This window comes from Lampetra planeri, chromosome 2, assembly GCF_965212315.1.
Source record: "Lampetra planeri chromosome 2, kcLamPlan1.2.h2, whole genome shotgun sequence".
Lineage (NCBI taxonomy): Eukaryota > Metazoa > Chordata > Hyperoartia > Petromyzontiformes > Petromyzontidae > Lampetra > Lampetra planeri.
The window spans coordinates 25,588,859-25,607,078 of record NC_136108.1 but is presented as its reverse complement, the minus strand read 5'-3'; the positions used below and the strand labels follow the sequence as shown (position 1 = coordinate 25,607,078).

Genomic DNA, 18,220 nt, shown 5'->3' with positions numbered 1-18,220 from the left:
GTTTTACAAATACAAAGAAAATTGTTAAAGTAAGCCTAATTTGAAAAACTCGCCTTCAACAAGAATAGAACAATTAGTCCATATGAAATTTAACAATTGTAAACTGGATATAGTCACTTATTGTGCATTGATGATATAAGGGCCCTTTAAATTGTGGATACTCTTTTGGGAAGATAGTTGAGGTGGGACGTTGTGGGGAGAAAACATAAAATACTATTGCACTGATTAAACACACTCGATGATTACAAATACTATTTGTAAATGCAGTCATTGCAATTTAATTCAAGCAAATGTCAAATTACAGAATGTATATGACGCTACATGTCAGTGAAAGTTGGAGACTGCTGTATGGAATAATTGGCTGTGTATTTTTGCAGAATTATGAAGCAGAATGAGATCGCAATAAAACAAATCACATTTAAATCACTATTTTATTATATCTGAAAGTTTGGGTTGCATTTAGCATAGGAAAAGATATACACATAAAGGTAGAGCTAAAGCCAATGTTGTTTACACTATATATGCAAAGGTGAAATATAATAAAGAAAATAACACTCAGAAAATATGAATCGCAAAGCTGGCATTATCTGCATGAATATTACCATTGACGGTCCTTCAGTTGCAGTCCAATTGCAGTCCAGTTGCGTGTCGGTGCCATGAGAAATACAGATTCACATTTGGAGTTCGCGCAGCCGGGCTGAACGCCACCCGGTGTGGGTATAGAACTCATCTCGCGCCTTCACGGCGCCTCTCGGTACGGACGAGTGACACGCCTTGCATGCGTACGATCTACAAACGTGGCTTGTCGCATGTTAAGTTTTTTTGTTGTTAAATATCCGGGCTGGACTGAGCTGAATTCAGTCGAAACAGCAATCCAATGACCACTCCTTTGCACAGTCATCGTTGGCTGGAACCTTCGACTTGTTGCACTCAAGAACACGGCATAATCACGGGTGGCTTGAGTAGGCCGGTCATTTCATGACTGACAAACAGAGTAAAACGATTGACATCAACGGCTCTCTCTCTCTCTGTATGTTATCCCCCAACCTCACAACGGTGACATTGGCAATGTGCAAGGGAGACACCAACGCTGTATTGGACGATGTTTAATAAGCTACTACCTAAAACATCGCATGCGGTATGTTACAACCGAGAATACATTGCCGTGCAACTCTGTGCGCGTGCACCTTCGATTTCACGCGGCGAAATAGTGAACGGCAGGAACATGGATGGTGTCTATTTTTGAACGTGGCGTTGGCGTGTTGTTTAGTCTTCTTAACAGACGAGACATGCAAGCACGGTGGTTTAAACAGGGGGGAGGGGGCATTTAAATAACACAATCCATTATCGTGGCCATCAGGATTTAATTTCAGCAGCAGGAGCTGTCTGAGGCTGAGCGCCGGAAAACATTTCCCCAGGGGGAGGAGGGTGGTGGGGGACAGCTCCAGTGGGTGTGAGGGTGGTGGGGTGGTGGAGGAATGGAGGGGGTGTGGATAAAACGAATCTCTGGAATAATGGTGACGAGTGTTGTGGTGCTGGTGATGAGTGGTGCTGAGACTGGAAGAGAGAGAGAGAGGGGGGGAGGCAGGCAGGGGAGGAGGAGGAGGTGGTGGGGGTGGGGGTGTGATAAGAGAGAGGGGGGCAGGGAGGAGGAGAAGGGGGTAATAATAGACAGAGGGGAGAGGGAGAAAGCAGGAGGAGGGGTGATAAGAGAGAGAGAGGGGGGGGTGGGCAGCAGGAGGAGGGGGAGGGGTGATAAGAGAGAGAAAGGGGGGGGGCAGCAGGAGGGGCAGGGGTGATAAGAGAGAGAGGAGGGCAGCAGGGGGGGAGAGAAGAAGGGGGGGGGGGTGATAGACAGAGGGGGGAGGGAGACAGCAGGAGGAGGGGGAGGGGTGATAATATAGAGAGGGGGGGCAGCAGGAGGAGGGGTGATAAGAGAGAGAGAGGGGGGAGGGCAGCAGGAGGAGGGGGAGGGGTGATAAGAGAGAGAGGGGGGGGGGCAGCAGGAGGAGGGGGAGGGGTGATAAGAGAGAGAGGGAGGGGGGGGACCAGGAGGAGGGGGAGGAGTGATAAGAGAGAGAGAGAGGTGGGAGGGCAGCAGGAGGAGGGGGAGGGGTGATAAGAGAGCGGATGCGTGCCGAGTGCGTGAGGCTCTGGCGGGCGGAGCGAGGGCGCGTCTCGCCGGTGACGTGTTACGAGGGGGTCCTGACAAGTGATAAGGGCTGCAGATAAAAGCTCGCACAGGCGAGCGAGCGGGGCGAGGGAGGGAGTCGTGCGAGCGAGGGAGCTGGGGGAGAGCGCTGAGTAGCGCCATGGAGTAGCCGCAGACGCACACAGACACGCAGCGAGAGAGAGAGCACCGTCAATCACCACCGCTACCACCACCACTACCACCACCACCATCATCAATCAGATAGCAAAACCCCGGGAGCGCTGCGAGACACGGAGGGCGGTCGTGGCCGAGATCAACACAGTTCACACACACACAGAGGATACACACACAGAGGATACACACACAGAGGATACACACACAGAGGATACACACACACACGACACACAGAGGACACACACACAGAGGATACACACACACATACAGGATACACACACACAGGACACATACAGGATACACACACATAGGATACACACACACAGGACATACACACACGACACACACACAGGACACACACACACAGAGGATACACACACACAGAGGGTACACACACACAGGACACACACGGTATACAGGATACTCGTATACATAGACACCCGAATGCACGAAACAAAGAATATATAGGATCTGCGGACACGTCCACCTACAAGTACACGCAGTACAGTAACAGCGCATACACAGACATACGATCCGCATCCACAGCACACACGTACAGTGCCACACACAGCACCGCACACACAGCACCAGTGGCATTGCACCACCACCACCACTCTAACACCACCACCACACTAACACCAGCACACTAACACCACCACACTAACCCCCCAGGACACTGCGACTTGGGCGGTTAGCGCGGGTGAAGGAGGTGGAGGAGGTGGAGAGGATTTCACAGCGCGGAGCCGCCGGGATTTATGGCGAATCGCGACGCCTCTCGCTCGCCGGGCAGAGACGAGCAGAGCACCTCACAGGTGAGAGATGAACAGAGCACCTCACAGGTGAGAGATGGGCAGAGCACCTCACAGGTGAGGGGTGAGCACAGCACCTCAGGTGACGGGTGGGCAGAGCAGCTGACAGGTGAGGGGTGGGGCAGAGCACCTCACAGGTGAGAGATGGACAGAGCACCTCACAGGTGAGAGATGGGCAGAGCACCTCACAGGTGAGGGGTGAGCACAGCACCTCAGGTGACGGGTGGGCAGAGCAGCTGACAGGTGAGGGGTGGGGCAGAGCACCTCACAGGTGAGATATGGACAGAGCACCTCACAGGTGAGAGATGGGCAGAGCACCTCACAGGTGAGGGGTGAGCACAGCAGCTCAGGTGAGGGGTCGGCAGAGCAGATCACAGGTGAGAGATGGACAGAGCACCTCACAGGTGAGGGATGGGGCAGAGCACCTCACAGGTGAGAGATGGACAGAGCACCTCACAGGTGAGGGGTGAGCACAGCACCTCAGTTGAGGGGTCGGCAGAGCAGATCACAGGTGAGAGATGGACAGAGCACCTCACAGGTGAAGGGTGGGCAGAGCAGCTGACAGGTGAGGGATGGGCAGAGCACCTCACAGGTGAGGGGTGGGCAGAGCACCTCACATGTGAGGGGTGGGCAGAGCAGATCACAGGTGAGAGATGGACAGAGCACCTCACAGGTGAGGGGTGGACATCTCACAGGTGAGAGATGGGCAGAGCAGCTGACAGGTGAGAGATGGACACAGCAGCTGACAGGTGAGGGATGGACAGAGCACCTCACAGGTGAGGGATGAGAGAGGCCCCGGAGCGGACAGGGACACCGCCACCAACGCAGTGGGGACATCCTCGGCTGGCCGAGGATGTCTCCACCCGTCCGTCCCGTAGGTGGTGCCGACGGACGCACGAGGAGTGAAGAGCGAGCGACGTGGGTCCGTCGTAGCAGCAGGGCTGCTGGTAACCGGTTCGTGGTTACTCGTTGTGCTCTGAGATGATGATGATGACGATGAAGAGAGAGAGACGCAGCCGGGTACTGTGTTGAGTGGGAACTTGCTGAACCCGTGAGGAGGTGCTGGCGTGGGATTGGCGAGTAGAGAGGCGGATGGCGATGCTTGCTTGTGATGGTGGGGGGTGATGATGATGATGATGGTGGGGGGTGATGATTATGATGGGGGGTGATGATGATGATGGTGGTGGGGGGTGATGATGATGGTGGTTGGAGATGGAAGGTCGAGGTGGCTGGGGAGGGGAGTCCGGGGTTACCGGGAGCGCAGGCTCGCGTGGAGCCGGTGTCCCACTCGGGCGAGGAAGGAGGCGCTGGACGTTGGAGAGGCAGAGGGTCGTGTGGGTAGAAGGGGTAGGTGGTTATAGGGGTAGGTGGTTATAGGGGTAGGTGGTTATAGGGGTGGATGAGTCGAGGGGTAGGTTGCTATAGGGGTAGGTGGTTATAGGGGTTGGTGGGTAGAGGGGTAGGTGGTTATAGGGGTAGGTGGTTATAGGAGTGGATGAGTCGAGGGGTAGGTTGCTATAGGGGTAGGTGGTTATAGGGGTTGGTGGGTAGAGGGGTAGGTGGTTATAGGGGTAGGTGGTTATAGGGGTGGATGAGTCGAGGGGTAGGTTGCTATAGGGGTAGGTGGTTATAGGGGTTGGTGGGTAGAGGGGTAGGTGGTTATAGGGGTAGGTGGTTATAGGAGTGGATGAGTCAAGGGGTAGGTGGTTATAGGGGTGGGTGGTTATAGGGGTGGGTGGTTATAGGAGTGGATGAGTCGAGGGGTCGGTGGTTATAGGGGTGGGTGGTTGTAGGGGTGGGTGGTTATAGGGGTGGGTGGGTAGAGGGAGGTTGGAGGCGATGGTGCCACACTCGTGAGACTTGAGGTGACTTGGTTCGAGAGCGGCCTCGGCGCAGCTCAGTCGTTGCGTCTCGGAGTGGTGGTGGTGGTAGACGTGGTGGTGGTGTGGTTGTAGACGTGGTGGTGGGGTGGTGTGGTTGTAGATGTGGTGGTGGTGGTAGACGTGGCGGTGGTGTGGTTGTAGACGTGGTGGTGGTGGTGGTGGTGTGGTTGTGGTGGTGTGGTTGTAGACGTGGTTGTGGTGTGGTTGTAGATGTGGTTGTGGTGGTGGTTGTAGACGTGGTGGTGGTGTGATTGTAGACGTGGTGGTGGTGTGGTTGTAGACGTGGTGGTGTGGTTGTGGTGGTGGTGGTGTGGTTGTAGACGTGGTGGTGTGGTTGTAGACGTGGTGGTGTGGTTGTAGACGTGGTGGTGTGGTTGTAGATGTGGTGGTGGTTGTAGACGTGGTGGTGGTGTGGTTGTAGACGTGGTGGTGGTGTGGTTTTAGATGTGGTGGTGGTTTTAGACGTGGTGGTGGTGTGGTTGTAGACGTGGTGGTGTGGTTGTAGACGTGGTGGTGGCGTGGTTGTAGATGTGGTGGTGGTGGTTTTAGACGTGGTGGTGGTGGTGTGGTTGTAGACGTGGTGGTGGTGGTGGAGTGGTTGTAGACGTGGTGGTGGTGGTGTGATTGTAGACGTGGTGGTGGTGGTGGAGTGGTTGTGGACGTGGTGGTGGTGGTGTGGTTGTAGACGTGGTGGTGGTGGTGGAGTGGTTTTAGATGTGGTGGTGGTGTAGTTGTGGATGTGGTGGAGTAGATGTGGAGCGGTTGTAGGAGCGGGATAGGTGTAGGATGGTTGTACAATAGTAAGTGTTGACTGTGTGGTTGTAGTACCGTGTTTGTACGTAGTCGTAAGTATGAGGTAGTAATCGATGAGGTTAGGGGATGTGGATGTCCAGTCGTAGGAATGTTAGTGGATGTGGAGTTGTATTGGGGTGGTTGTGGAGTTATAGGGGTGGTTGTGTGGGGGTGGTTGTGTGGGGGTGGTTGTGTATGGGGTGGTTGTGTGGGGGTGGTTGTGTAGGGGTGGTTGTGTGGGGGTGGTTGTGTGTGGGGTGGTTGTGTGGGGGTGGTTGTGTGTGGGGTGGTTGTGTGGGGGTGGTTGTGTGGGGGTGGTTGTGTGTGGGGTGGTTGTGTATGGGGTGGTTATGTGGGGGTGGTTGTGTGGGGGTGGTTGTGTGGGGGTGGTTGTGGGGAGGTGGTTGTGTGGGGGTGGTTGTGGGGAGGTGGTTGTGTGGGGGTGGTTGTGTGGGGGTGGTTGTGTGGGGGTGGTTGTGTGGGGGTGGTTGTGTATGGGTGGTTGTGTGGGGGTGGTTGTGTGGGGGTGGTTGTGTATGGGGTGGTTGTGTGGGGGTTGTTGAGTGGGGGTGGTTGTTTGGGGGTGGTTGTGTGAGGGTGGTTGTGTGGGGGTGGTTGTGTGTGGGGGTGGTTGTTTATGTGGTGGTTGTGTATGGGGTGGTTGTGTGGGGGTGTTTGTGTGTGGGGGTGGTTGTGTGTGGGGGTGGTTGTGTGGGGGGTGGTTGTGTGTGGGGGTGGTTGTGTGGGGGTGGTTGTGTGTGGGGATGGTTGTGTGGGGGTGGTTGTGTGTGGGGGTGTTTGTGTGTGGGGGTGGTTGTGTGTGGGGGTGGTTGTGTGGGGGGTGGTTGTGTGTGGGGGTGGTTGTGTGGGGGTGGTTGTGTGTGGGGGTGGTTGTGTGGGGGTGGTTGTGAGTCGCTCACACAGTCGAGGGCAGCCTCGACTCAACCTTCACCAGCTGACACCACCACTAACTACCCAACTACCGTTTTAAACAAAGTCTTCCTTTTGTGTTGTTTGTGTTGCTCGCCGTCGAAGCCGTCTCTTTCATATATATTACATTTGACAACCGGCTTGTTTGTAAGAGCTGCGTGTGTCGAGTTCCCCTCCTTGTGAACCTGAGACGCGTAGCCACGTTACTGTATTTGGACATGGGGCCGCGTGCTGCCCACGTCTATTGTTGATGATGAGACCCAGTGACATCTACACACACATCTACAAAGATCTACACACACACATCTACAAAAACATCTACAAATATCTACACACACATCTACACACACATCTACAAAGATCTACACACACACATCTACAAAAACATCTACAAATATCTACACACACATCTACACACATCTACAAAGACATCTACAAATATCTACACACATCTACAAAGATCTACACACCTACACACACATCTACACGCACATCTACAAAGATCTACACACACACATCTACAAAGACATCTACAAATATCTAAACACACATCTACACACACACACCTACACACACACATCTACAAATATCTACACACATCTACAAAGACATCTAGAAATATCTACAGACACATCTACACCCACATCTACAAAGACATCTACACACACATCTACAAACATCTACACGCACATCTACAAAGATCTACACACACACATCTGCAAAGACATCTACAAATATCTACACACACATCTACAAAGACATCTACACACACACATCTACACACACACATCCACACCTACACACACACATCGACAAAGCTTGTAACAGAATGTTGAGGCAAGTGCTGTTAGCGAGCACCTGTGAAGCACACGAGGGGGTGATGTCGCCAGCAGTACCACGCCCGACCGCCTTTATCTCCCCAGTGGCGATATTTACAAATCGCACCGGGTACTCATTTTAGGCTGAGTCTACCTAGGGGCGGCCCAGATACTCGTCGTCGGTGTTTGTCCGTGAGCGGGAATCGAACTGGGGTCGCCGAGTTCGTAGAGTTCAAAGACAAAGATCCCCCGTATAGTCTTTAAACAGACTGTTGGGGCAAGTGCTGCCAGCGAGCACCTGTGAAGGCCGGCACGGCGCACAAGGCGGTGGGGGGCCACACGCATAAATACACGTGCATGCAGGTCGAACTTCTTTCGCACCGTACGTAGCCCACCGTGCGATAATCACATACGTTTGTGGCAAGTGGTGCTAACGAGTTCACACATCTGCACACGCACATCTACTTAGGCGCGCATTCATCAAGTCGGGGGTAGAGAACGCGTCTCGTCGTGTTAACGACATCTGGCCGCGTCAATTCATCTGCTGTGCACTTTTGATATGGTTTTGTGTAGCGGAGGCTCGTTAAGTGTAGCAGCATCAACTTGGAGTCGTGTATGGAGAGAGGGGGGTTTCCTGCAGTGGTGCGTACGCGTCGAGCAGTGTGCATCATCTGCCAGACACGATTCATATATTCGCACACGGCGACAGAATCCGTCCGCCGAGATCACGGCCACGGAGGCCGATGGAAGAACGGCGACGATGTTGCAGCTGGTGGCACTACAAAGTGCCAGTGGGAATGGGTGGATTGTTAAACATCGCCGGGGTGGTGGGAGGTTGCGGCAGCTTGGAGAGGGCTTCGTCCAGCAGTGGACTGACCGCGGCTGAACGATGATGGCGTTTGACTGTTCAGTGTTTAACATGGATGTATGTGAACGTCGCTTAAGGGTAAGTGTCGCGTGTGTGTGGGGGTCCTGGTGTGTGGGTCCTTGTATGTAGTTAGTACTGTGTGATGAACTTCTTTCGTACCCTACGTAGCCAACCGTGCTAATCGGATGTGCGTGTATGCGTGGAGCGTTTAAAATAATAATAATCATCATCAGCCTTGGTCTATCCTCTGCTGGACAAAGGTCCGCTGCCATCCACAATTCTGCGATGTAATAATGTAGCTCTTAATGCGTGCACAAGAGCTGTGTGATACGATCGTTCCATCTCCTTGGTGGACGTGTTTCTCGGACGCTTACCATCCACTCCCTGGCTGCCACTTCGCTATTATCGTTTACTTTCCTTGGCAGCGTGGATGATGTCTTTACCAACAAACAAAAAACCCTGAGTATGTTCTCCAATCCACGTGTTCCCTTTTTCCCTTCGTAATTGTAAACCCAAGCACACACCTCTTCGTATCTTGCGCTCGTTTTTTTGTGAATTAACCAAGTGCAACGCGACTCGTATAACCGTGCATCATGTCCGTTGAATACGTTTCGGTGGCTAATTTGAAGCGTATGTTCAAGTTTGCAAGGTTGCTTTCAAAAGTGCGCCGTGTAAAGTTAACGCGTACAGACAGTCCTGTCTCTATATGCAGCGGCAAGTACATTCCTGTACACGCTGGGTTTAGACGTCTCGATCACGCCTGTTGCGTGTCCAATACAACACTGGCAAACGCTGTCACAAGTGTTTTTTGAACTCTGATACAAGCACGTCAAGTAAAAAGCACGTGATTTATTGCCTCTAGTTAGTGAATGCTGTGAGCCTCCAGAAGTGACACGTGTGGTTGTTAGGGTGACCGTGAGAGAGACATGCTTTCATGTGTCTTGGGTTTTTAGTGGTGGTGGCTCCCGTCTATTGGGAAACATTGCAGGGCTGAAGGACAATTGACCATTGCAGAAAGCTTAGATTCATCACGCTTAGGCTTGTTTAATTATTTACGTTCACGAACCAGGCTCCGTGATGATTCACTTACATATTTCGCTGTTTAATGGCCAAAGTATCACACTGCAGTACGCAAATTAAAACATATCAGGAAATATGTTTGGCCCATTACTGCAGTGTTATTTAATTGTAAAATTGAAAAATGCCACCGTTGTAATTAAAATATTTAGCCATGAGCAAAAACTTATTTTCGCACTGTATATACAGCCTATGTATTTGTTACCACTAATATTCGTTTCACCATACGAGTTTAGACATTGATGGAAAAGTCGCAGTCTTAAAAGCGCACGCACAGTATAGTTTTGTGGGTACCCCAACAGGAAATATTGGTATCAAGTGCTAGCATTGAATTGTACATTTTCAGGTACTGTGTGTAATACATTGAGTACTAACACTTTATAATACTGTTGTTGTGTTAGAAATTAATTAATGAATCGGTTTAAATTATTAGATCCATAACCACAGGGACCAAAGGCAAAAGTAAAAGCATTGTAAAATTATTAAAATACTGCATCTTGTACCATATTGATAGTGTGGTGATGTTTAATATCGTCTGTAAAATACATTAAGAAATTAAATTCAATCAGTTGAGGACAACTGCCATGAAATACGAGGCTGGAATTACATGTTTAATGCATTTTTAATCCAGCGTAGTTTAAGGATTTGCAGGACTGTACTGTCGTTTCATTGTCATAAGATAACTCGACTCAACCCTCCAGGGTCATTACAACAAAAATGCCGCTGCGTGTGAAGTTGCCAGTGGTCTTCCGATCGAGAAAGACTGGCCCCTGCCATGGGAATATGGATTTTCCAACAGTGGCTTTTGGCTCCTAACTGAGAGGAGCGGCCACCCTTTAGCTTGTTTGAGCGGAGGTACCAACATCGATTGTGTATAGTCAGAGCTAATTCTCATTTCTTTTTTGTTTTACATTTCTAGGAATGGTTCGCAGAAAGAATCTCCCATTAAGAAATGTGTTGGAGGCATCAACTACTGAAGCCGCAAGTTCAGAGAGAACCAAGATACGCACAAGTTTAAAGGGGACTACAACCGCCGGGGTGGATGGACAACTGAGGTCAAGACTTGTGAATTCCAAGAGAGTACAACAGAAGCAGATTAATCCCAAGGCAGGCCCAGAGGGGGATTCCCAAGCAGCCATGATGGAAACAAGTCTTCTGTGTGTTGCGGCAGAGACCTGTTTGCCAAAGACTTGTGATTTTTTTATTGGTCAAGCCGAGATGAAAAGAGAGGACAGTACGGGCAATTGTCCGCCAGTGAAGCATGAAGAGGTCGCTGCTTTCTGTAAAACATACAGCCCTGAATGTACAAAACAAACACAAGAGAAGTTAACTTCAGACGATGGAGTGAATGACTCTGAACAGGCAGAAATCGCCGCCGACGACACTCAAAGAAAGAGCGAGCCAGACTCCACCACTGACACATCATGCAAAGTAACTACCGCCGGCAAAGATGACGAAGCCGACGAGGTTGGTCAACGGCCTTCCCCAAAGTCCCCTGACAACGACGGTGTCAAGATCACGGTAAAGGCGGACGATGTTGGCACCTCCCCAACGCCGGAGCTGCAAGACTTCACTTGCAGTGCCTGTGGCTACAGTTACTATGGCAACGATCCTACTGACCTCGTGAAGCACTTTCGCAAATACCACCTCGGGCTGCACAACCGCACACGGCACGACGCGGACCTGGATAGCCGAATCCTGGCGCTGCACCGCACGGGCCGCCTGTCGGAGACGAGCGAAATGTTGGGGCTCGCTGGCCACGCCGATAAACTGAAGATTGCAGTCATCCAGAAGACGACCACCTCGTCCTCGAATGGTTCCTACGATGTGCAGGTGAGTAAACGCAAAGCTAACTGATGAGCAGCTGCTGCCATTGTCCCCCCGCCTCCCCACCCCGATCAGCACTGGGAATTATAACTGGCATGATGGGGCATGCCGGTAATACACTACTTTTGTGGCAGTGGTTGGTGAGTAATGCAGACATATACAGTGTGCGGGGCACCTACCTGCAACATTTTGGCTGATGAGATGGTAGTGCACGCAGACGAAAGATAGTTTCGTGTTATCCTCCCCTGTGAACGTGTGCTCCAGGTATATGGTACTCTGTTTTACTCCCATAAGCACAGTACTCGCTAAGGAATTGGCCCAATATTCTCTTCAGGATCCCCCTGAAAGAGATTTTAAAGATGCATGCTTACCAGACAATTGCTATCTTTACGTGGGTATGATGAATGTTTAGTGGTAGAAAAGTGAAACGAATTTACACGAGTGTGTAGAAAATGAATTATTATGACAGTACAGCAATTTATATTGTCTCAGCCTTTAAAGTGAATTTTGGATATACTGTAATTTAAATGTTTGAAATATTTCCTTACTCATATTTGAACCAATGGGATATCTCAGTTTTTAGAAGACTGGGCTCACAGGTAGCTTCCCGGTTGGGACTAGCGTCCTCTGCTAGGAGCCAGGGTATAAGGTCAACCAATGTTAACTTTGCACAAAGTTGTACCAATTTAAACTACCGCAAAAAGGATGAGCGGCAGAGTAATTTCCCTTGCATGATTTGAACCATCAGATTGTGAATGCATTTCTCTTCCACACTCTCCTTGTGCTGCTGACCATAAAAGTATATATATTTTTCAGTAGACAAGTTTAGGCAAAATGTTGTATACTGTTCTTGCGTTAACAATGCATATGCATTATTATCCCTGAAGGTGGCGATACAGGGCACCCTTATCGGTATTGGGCGGAAGACTCCGGACTGCCAGGGCGACACAAAATACTTCAGGTGCAAGTTCTGCAACTTCACGTACATTGGGAGCGCCTCGGCAGAGCTGGAGAGCCATGCCCTCTCCGTGCATCCCAGCAAGCTGAAGTTGTCTGCCGAAAATCCCAACGATGACCACAGGAGAAGCAACGCAGCCGCAGACGTAGACGCCGACGGGCAGATTTTGGATGGTCCCGTTGGGGCGAGTCAAAATGCGCGTTGTGAAAATGTTGAGCAAGAGTCGGCATCTGAAGGTCAGGGTTTATCGCAGCTGCCCGCTGCAGGTGCCACATCCAGTGCCGCCGCCAAGCAGAGCGACGATTCACTTCGGCGTCTCCAGTGCAGGTCGTGTAGTTTTGCCTGCGAGGGCGGCGACGGTGAGAAGTTGATGTGCCACTACCGTGAAATCCACGGTGATACGTTTTCAGGACCGTCTCCTGAGAAACAGGAGGAAGCGACGGAGGGGGCTGTGATGGATGAAGTTGTTCCGGTGACGGATGGTCAAGGCTGGCTCGCCGACGGTAGCTCGTCCGTTATAAAAGGCCCCGGGCGAGGAGACTCCAGAACCGCGACGCCAACACACACCGTGCTGCCGGAGGGCAAAGATGGTCTTAATCAGGAGACCTGCCCGGACCAACCACTGGAAATCTCCGTGCATGACGAACGTCGTGACACTTCATATCAGTGCACAAAATGTATATTTACATCGCCCACCGAGGAGGGACTTGCTCGGCATTGCAGGTTGGTCACATCCGCTAACAGTATCACCCTTCAAGTGCGGTTTATTTTCTGTTGACCCTTTGCCCACATGCCACATAGCTTGGTATTGTAGTAGTGCATGATTATGCATGCTTTTTAAATTAATAATTAACCGTTCATGGAGGAAAGAGTTGAGCACGAACCCCCACGTGGGGGAGTAACGGTAGGGGTTATAAAATGTCTGTCGTCACCAAGCCGTTAGATCCGTATACGCAACTTTTCCCGTATCATACACCTCGATTAACTGTGATGGTGAAATATGAGCGCTGCAGTTCAAGGGATGAAACGATATACTTTACACGTTGAATGCAGACATTGTTGCTGTCATCCCACGCGACACACCAATGTATGTTTTTCTTTTGTTACTGGAATATACGGCAAATAAAACACATATGCGATATGACACGAATGAGAATATTCTAAATAAAATGCTATCGTTGAAGCTGTCAAAACAGGAAGGAGTATATGAAGCCATTCTGTTGGCATGCAAAAATGTGAATAAGGTATATGGGCAGACATTACCTACTATGGGTTACCTACCTGTTCAAAGTAATTGTAACGAGTTATGCCTCCTGTCGAGAAATGGATTGTTAATTTAACCATGTTTGATCAAATATATGTGTAATACGTATTTGCAAGATTTGGTAGACACATCACCTCCACACTTTTACTGATGTGGGATGTCTCATGACTTTCATAGTGTATGCCCAAAAGAGGTTTAGATCAAATCAGCTGGATTGTGGGTGATGCACATCTCTGTTGGTGGTCTTGAGCCAACGGTGGAAATTATACATTACTATGGCCGGGACAAGTCTCTCCATAGGTGTCTACATTTATTGCACAGTCAGTCAAATAGTAACTTAAGCCTTTAGTCACAGCTCCTCATGCCATGCAGATTATGGGTTTTGTTTTGACCATACCGTCAGTGCAGGTCTCATGACTGGTTCAGGTGTCATTCATCACCAGTCTTAGCCGCAGCTAGGAATCGAACTCAGGTCACCGGGTTAATAGCACAGTGCTGTAACCACTGACCCACTGCGCCCCCCCCCCCTACGCAGTTTGTGGGCCAGAGCAGAAATCAATACCACCTAAGGTAGCAAAACGTTCGTCATTCTGATGTATTTACATGGCCGAAAAGAGTGAATTATTTGAGAACCCACTCGTTTCAAACGGTTATCACATAATTAATCGGTATTGCCCACATAAAGAAATTGGAGCCGCAAAGGTCACGCCACCTCTGGTGGTACCGATAATTGAAATATACGATATTTGGCTCGAGGACTACCATGACTGCGTACAAGTACAGGAAAACAAACGTTGGTAACTGCTACTTTGTCAAGGAAACGTTTCTGTACGATCATTGGGAGGACGGATTCCTTCTCCAGGAGGAAGTTGTGTAAATACCCCATTGCTACATGGTAGGACAACTGTTGTATATGTTTGACAAGGTAGGACTCACTTTATAGACAGCAGAGCCATGGACGATGGACTACGTCAATCTCCAGCCAGCATTTGAACTCGCACCTTTTAAAAATATGAGCTGAGCCCTCTTTTGTCACGGGCTATAGCTGTACGTGTTAAAAGCCTCACGGCTTGCTGCGCTGTACATTTTAAATTGTATGTATAGATTTTGTTTCTATATATATGTGCTGGTTTTTTTTGCACCTGCAGAAAAATCCACGGCGTCATGAAATGCCAACACTGCGATTTTGTTGCTGAAGATGCGCCCTCCCTTGAAGAACATTTCCGAAAAGTTCCCCTGCATGTCATTTGCATGAGTCAGGTGTCACCGGTTACAGTGGGGCCAGAGAGCGCTATCAAGTCCGAGCATTCGGCACTCTATACCAATCTGCTCGCCACATGGGCCACATCTGGCTTCTCCTTGGTCGCGCCTGTTAAGAGCGAGAAGCCGTGCGATCTGACAGGTAACGGCTTAAGCCTGCAGTCAAACAAGCTCAGCGCGAGGTCTTTAAACAATCTACTCGCGACTCGGGGATCTGGATCGTCCGGTTCAGAGCACGGGGTAAGCCTTCGACAGCTTGAGGGCTCCGCGTCAAAAACGGTCCTCAAGAACGTTTTGACGGCGCAGAGCGCCGCACGAGGTTACTTCGCGACGAGGCAGTCGATGACGCAGTTCGTCTCGCCACATTTAACCTCCGACCTCGGCGCCAGGACTCAGAACTTTAAGGGCCACAATGTGGCTCCTGTGGAGGATGGCAGCAGCATGATGTCCGGCATGGATTTCATGACCTTCCCAGCTGCGGATGGTGAAAGATCCAGGGAGGAGCTCCCATCACTCAGAGTGAGTAAATGTGTTATCTGTTTTGTTTTGGTAATATTTACTTAACTGTACAAAAAAAAAGTGAGACTAACACACGTGCAGCTGCTGTATCTTGATTCTAAGAAATGTTTAATCAACCAAATCATCATGTTCATAATTTAAATATAAAGCCTGGTCTACTGTTAAAATATAGCTGATTCAGTAAAAGAAAATAGAAGGAATTCTTTGCAAAATAAAAAAAACTACTTGGATTCCCAACATATACTGTAATTGTGTTTTTAAAGGTGTATGTATGGCTTTCGTCAAAGAATACCTTTCATAACTACTATACAGTACTTTACTTTAAATCGTTTCCCCCCCCCAAACAAAAAAAAACTAGTCCAGTTGTTTATATAATGTCATAATGATGGGTGTTTTAAAAGAGCTGTAAAGTTTTTTTTAAACCCGCACGTGACTTCTGGATCACAGCTGAGGGTAATGAGACTTGTAGAGGGTTTAGCAGAGCGCGTTACATAATGTCAAACTAACATTGCTTGAAAAATGTACATTGTGCTCCCCATATACATATACACATACTCGTATTCATTAAAGTAATTTCCTACGCAGCTTTCAAACGCTTTGTAATAGAATAAAGTTGTCTCGTTGAAACTCTTGAGATTATTAGAGTGCAGTATTGTTTGGCAATATTTTTGCCCCCCCTCCATTCTTATATACGAGTTACGATGAATGATTACATTTTTGTTAATGTATATCGCGTGTAAATAAATGCTAAACTACGTCCGTAACGGCTGGAACATCACACAACACGAGAAGCGGCGGCTCAGACGCGACCCACAAGGGTTATGGGGGGAAGTCAAACGATACACAACGGAGCCAGGCCGGGAGAGAACGATGCCCTGATAAAAGTTTACAACGTTGAGTTGAGAGGAGGGCGACCTGCCACTTCTTGATGGTGATCCCCTTCCTTCAACTTTACACGACGTGTGACTTTTAAATGCCGTTTTTGTCAGAGGAAGGTGGGTTTTATTTAACACGCGGTAGGGCTTTCACTACCAATATTATCCAGAATAGAGGTTTTTGGGTGTGATCGCATAAATATGAATGTGTCGTTAAACCCGCCACCACCCGACACAGCCAATTTGTAAGTTTTGTCACATAAACACAACTTGTCAATTCGTGACTAGTTCAGCACACCGTGTTTTAGAGTAAACCCACAACATTTACAACTTAAGTACGACGTTTCACCGGTAATTACAAACAGCATCATCAAGCCACAGTCAGAATTGTTGAGAAATCCAGTTTTGGTATTACGTGAAAAACTCCTTCAAACAAGTAAAAAAAACGGTTTTATTCACAACTTTGTTTAACTCACGGTCGAAGTACGTCAATGATGCGACCCATGCTCCCACATCAACGCTTACTTGAATTAATTGATTACTTTATGAATGCATCTTCAATGTACAACTTTTGTTTGTGTGGAGTGAGGGTGCCCGTAACTCGTTGACACGGAGCAGGCGAGCCTGAGACACGTGGCGCCTGCTTCTTGGGCGAGGCGATTCGAGCGTTTAGGGCCCTCGGCGTTTTTGATCTACACAAATATATATATAAATAATAAGGCGTCCACACAAAATGAAAATTGCTTTAAGTAGCGAATACATTGATTATTTGATACAGCCACGCATTGTCACCGGATCTGAGTATGTGTGAAAAATGTGGAATTGATTTGACAGCAGGAAGTAGACTAAGTTTTGATTACAAGATTTGACCACGACAGGAATCAAGTTAAGTAAAACCGTTGAAAAAAAACTCTTATGAGTGCCATTTGTTGGTGAGGAGGTGGGGAAATGTCAGCGATTGCTCATTTATAATAATAAAAACCTTCATCGTTTCAACGTCAATGCCGTATTCCACGTACGCTTATGTGAATGGGGAGATTTTGTCGGTCATTTTTACCAATTTTTACCTATTGTTTATACGAAGTATCATTTGGAAATGATTTCGACAGAAAATCCCTTGAATTGTGTAGCTTTTTTGCCGTGCAGTGTTTTGCACAGCCCTTTATTGATCCACTGCTGGATGCGAGAGCCTCCTCCCACACACTGTGCGGATCATGGCGGGGTTATTTGGCCATTCTTCATTCACTGTGGCTCTGTGAAGGCGGGGTGACATTCACACTGAAGTACACAACAACAATTCACCATGCTTCTCTGCTCTGCTGCTGCTGGCCACCGCGTAGCCCCCACAGACTATAACACCTGGTTTATGCATGGCGATCACCCGTGCTGGCACGAGCACCCAGCCTCGATGCTGCTTTGGCTTCCGAGATTTGACGATGATTGGGGTGCACTGCGGGTGATGACTGTGGTCATCGGATGTTCTTGTGCAATTTCTCTTAATTCCGTTTGTTTACTTTTTTGTATCCTCCGCCTCGCCTGCCGTGGTATTTCCGACTCCCTTTGTTTAAGTCATATACTGCTCTCGCTCTCTCCGTTTACCTCATATTTTTTCATTTGCAGTGAACAGCGGGACAAAAAACGCAGCACTTGTCGTCGTATTGATTATTTTTCCTCTGGAAACAAATCGGTCTTTCAGCAGGGGGTGATTCTTTGAAATATGCTTGGTCGTGGCGTGGCCAGCTATTGATTACTCTGTACCGTGGGTTAGACTGGGGAAGGATAGTACCATGACTGTACTGTGGGTTAGACTGGGGAAGGATAGTACCATGACTGTAGTGTGGGTTAGACTGGGGAAGGATAGTACCTTGACTGTACTGTGGGTTAGACTGGGGAAGGATAGTACCATGACTGTAGTGTGGGTTAGACTGGGGAAGGATAGTACCATGACTGTAGTGTGGGTTAGACTGGGGAAGGATAGTACCATGACTGTACTGTGGGTTAGACTGGGGAAGGA

The 18,220-nt window shown here is 49.1% G+C and overlaps 1 protein-coding gene across 1 annotated transcript in view; it reads left to right on the top strand.

Annotated features, from left to right (window-relative positions):
* The first annotated feature begins 2,238 nt into the window (after positions 1–2,238).
* The window catches only part of LOC144730698 (zinc finger transcription factor Trps1-like), a 40,200-nt gene continuing 24,218 nt past the window's right edge, over positions 2,239–18,220 (top strand). The window contains exons 1-4 of the mRNA XM_078611391.1: positions 2,239–3,138; positions 10,423–11,336; positions 12,218–13,011; positions 14,701–15,331. Coding sequence (XP_078467517.1) covers positions 10,425–11,336; positions 12,218–13,011; positions 14,701–15,331 — 2,337 coding nt within the window. The 5' untranslated portion in view covers positions 2,239–3,138; positions 10,423–10,424. The remainder of the gene's footprint in view (positions 3,139–10,422; positions 11,337–12,217; positions 13,012–14,700; positions 15,332–18,220) is intronic.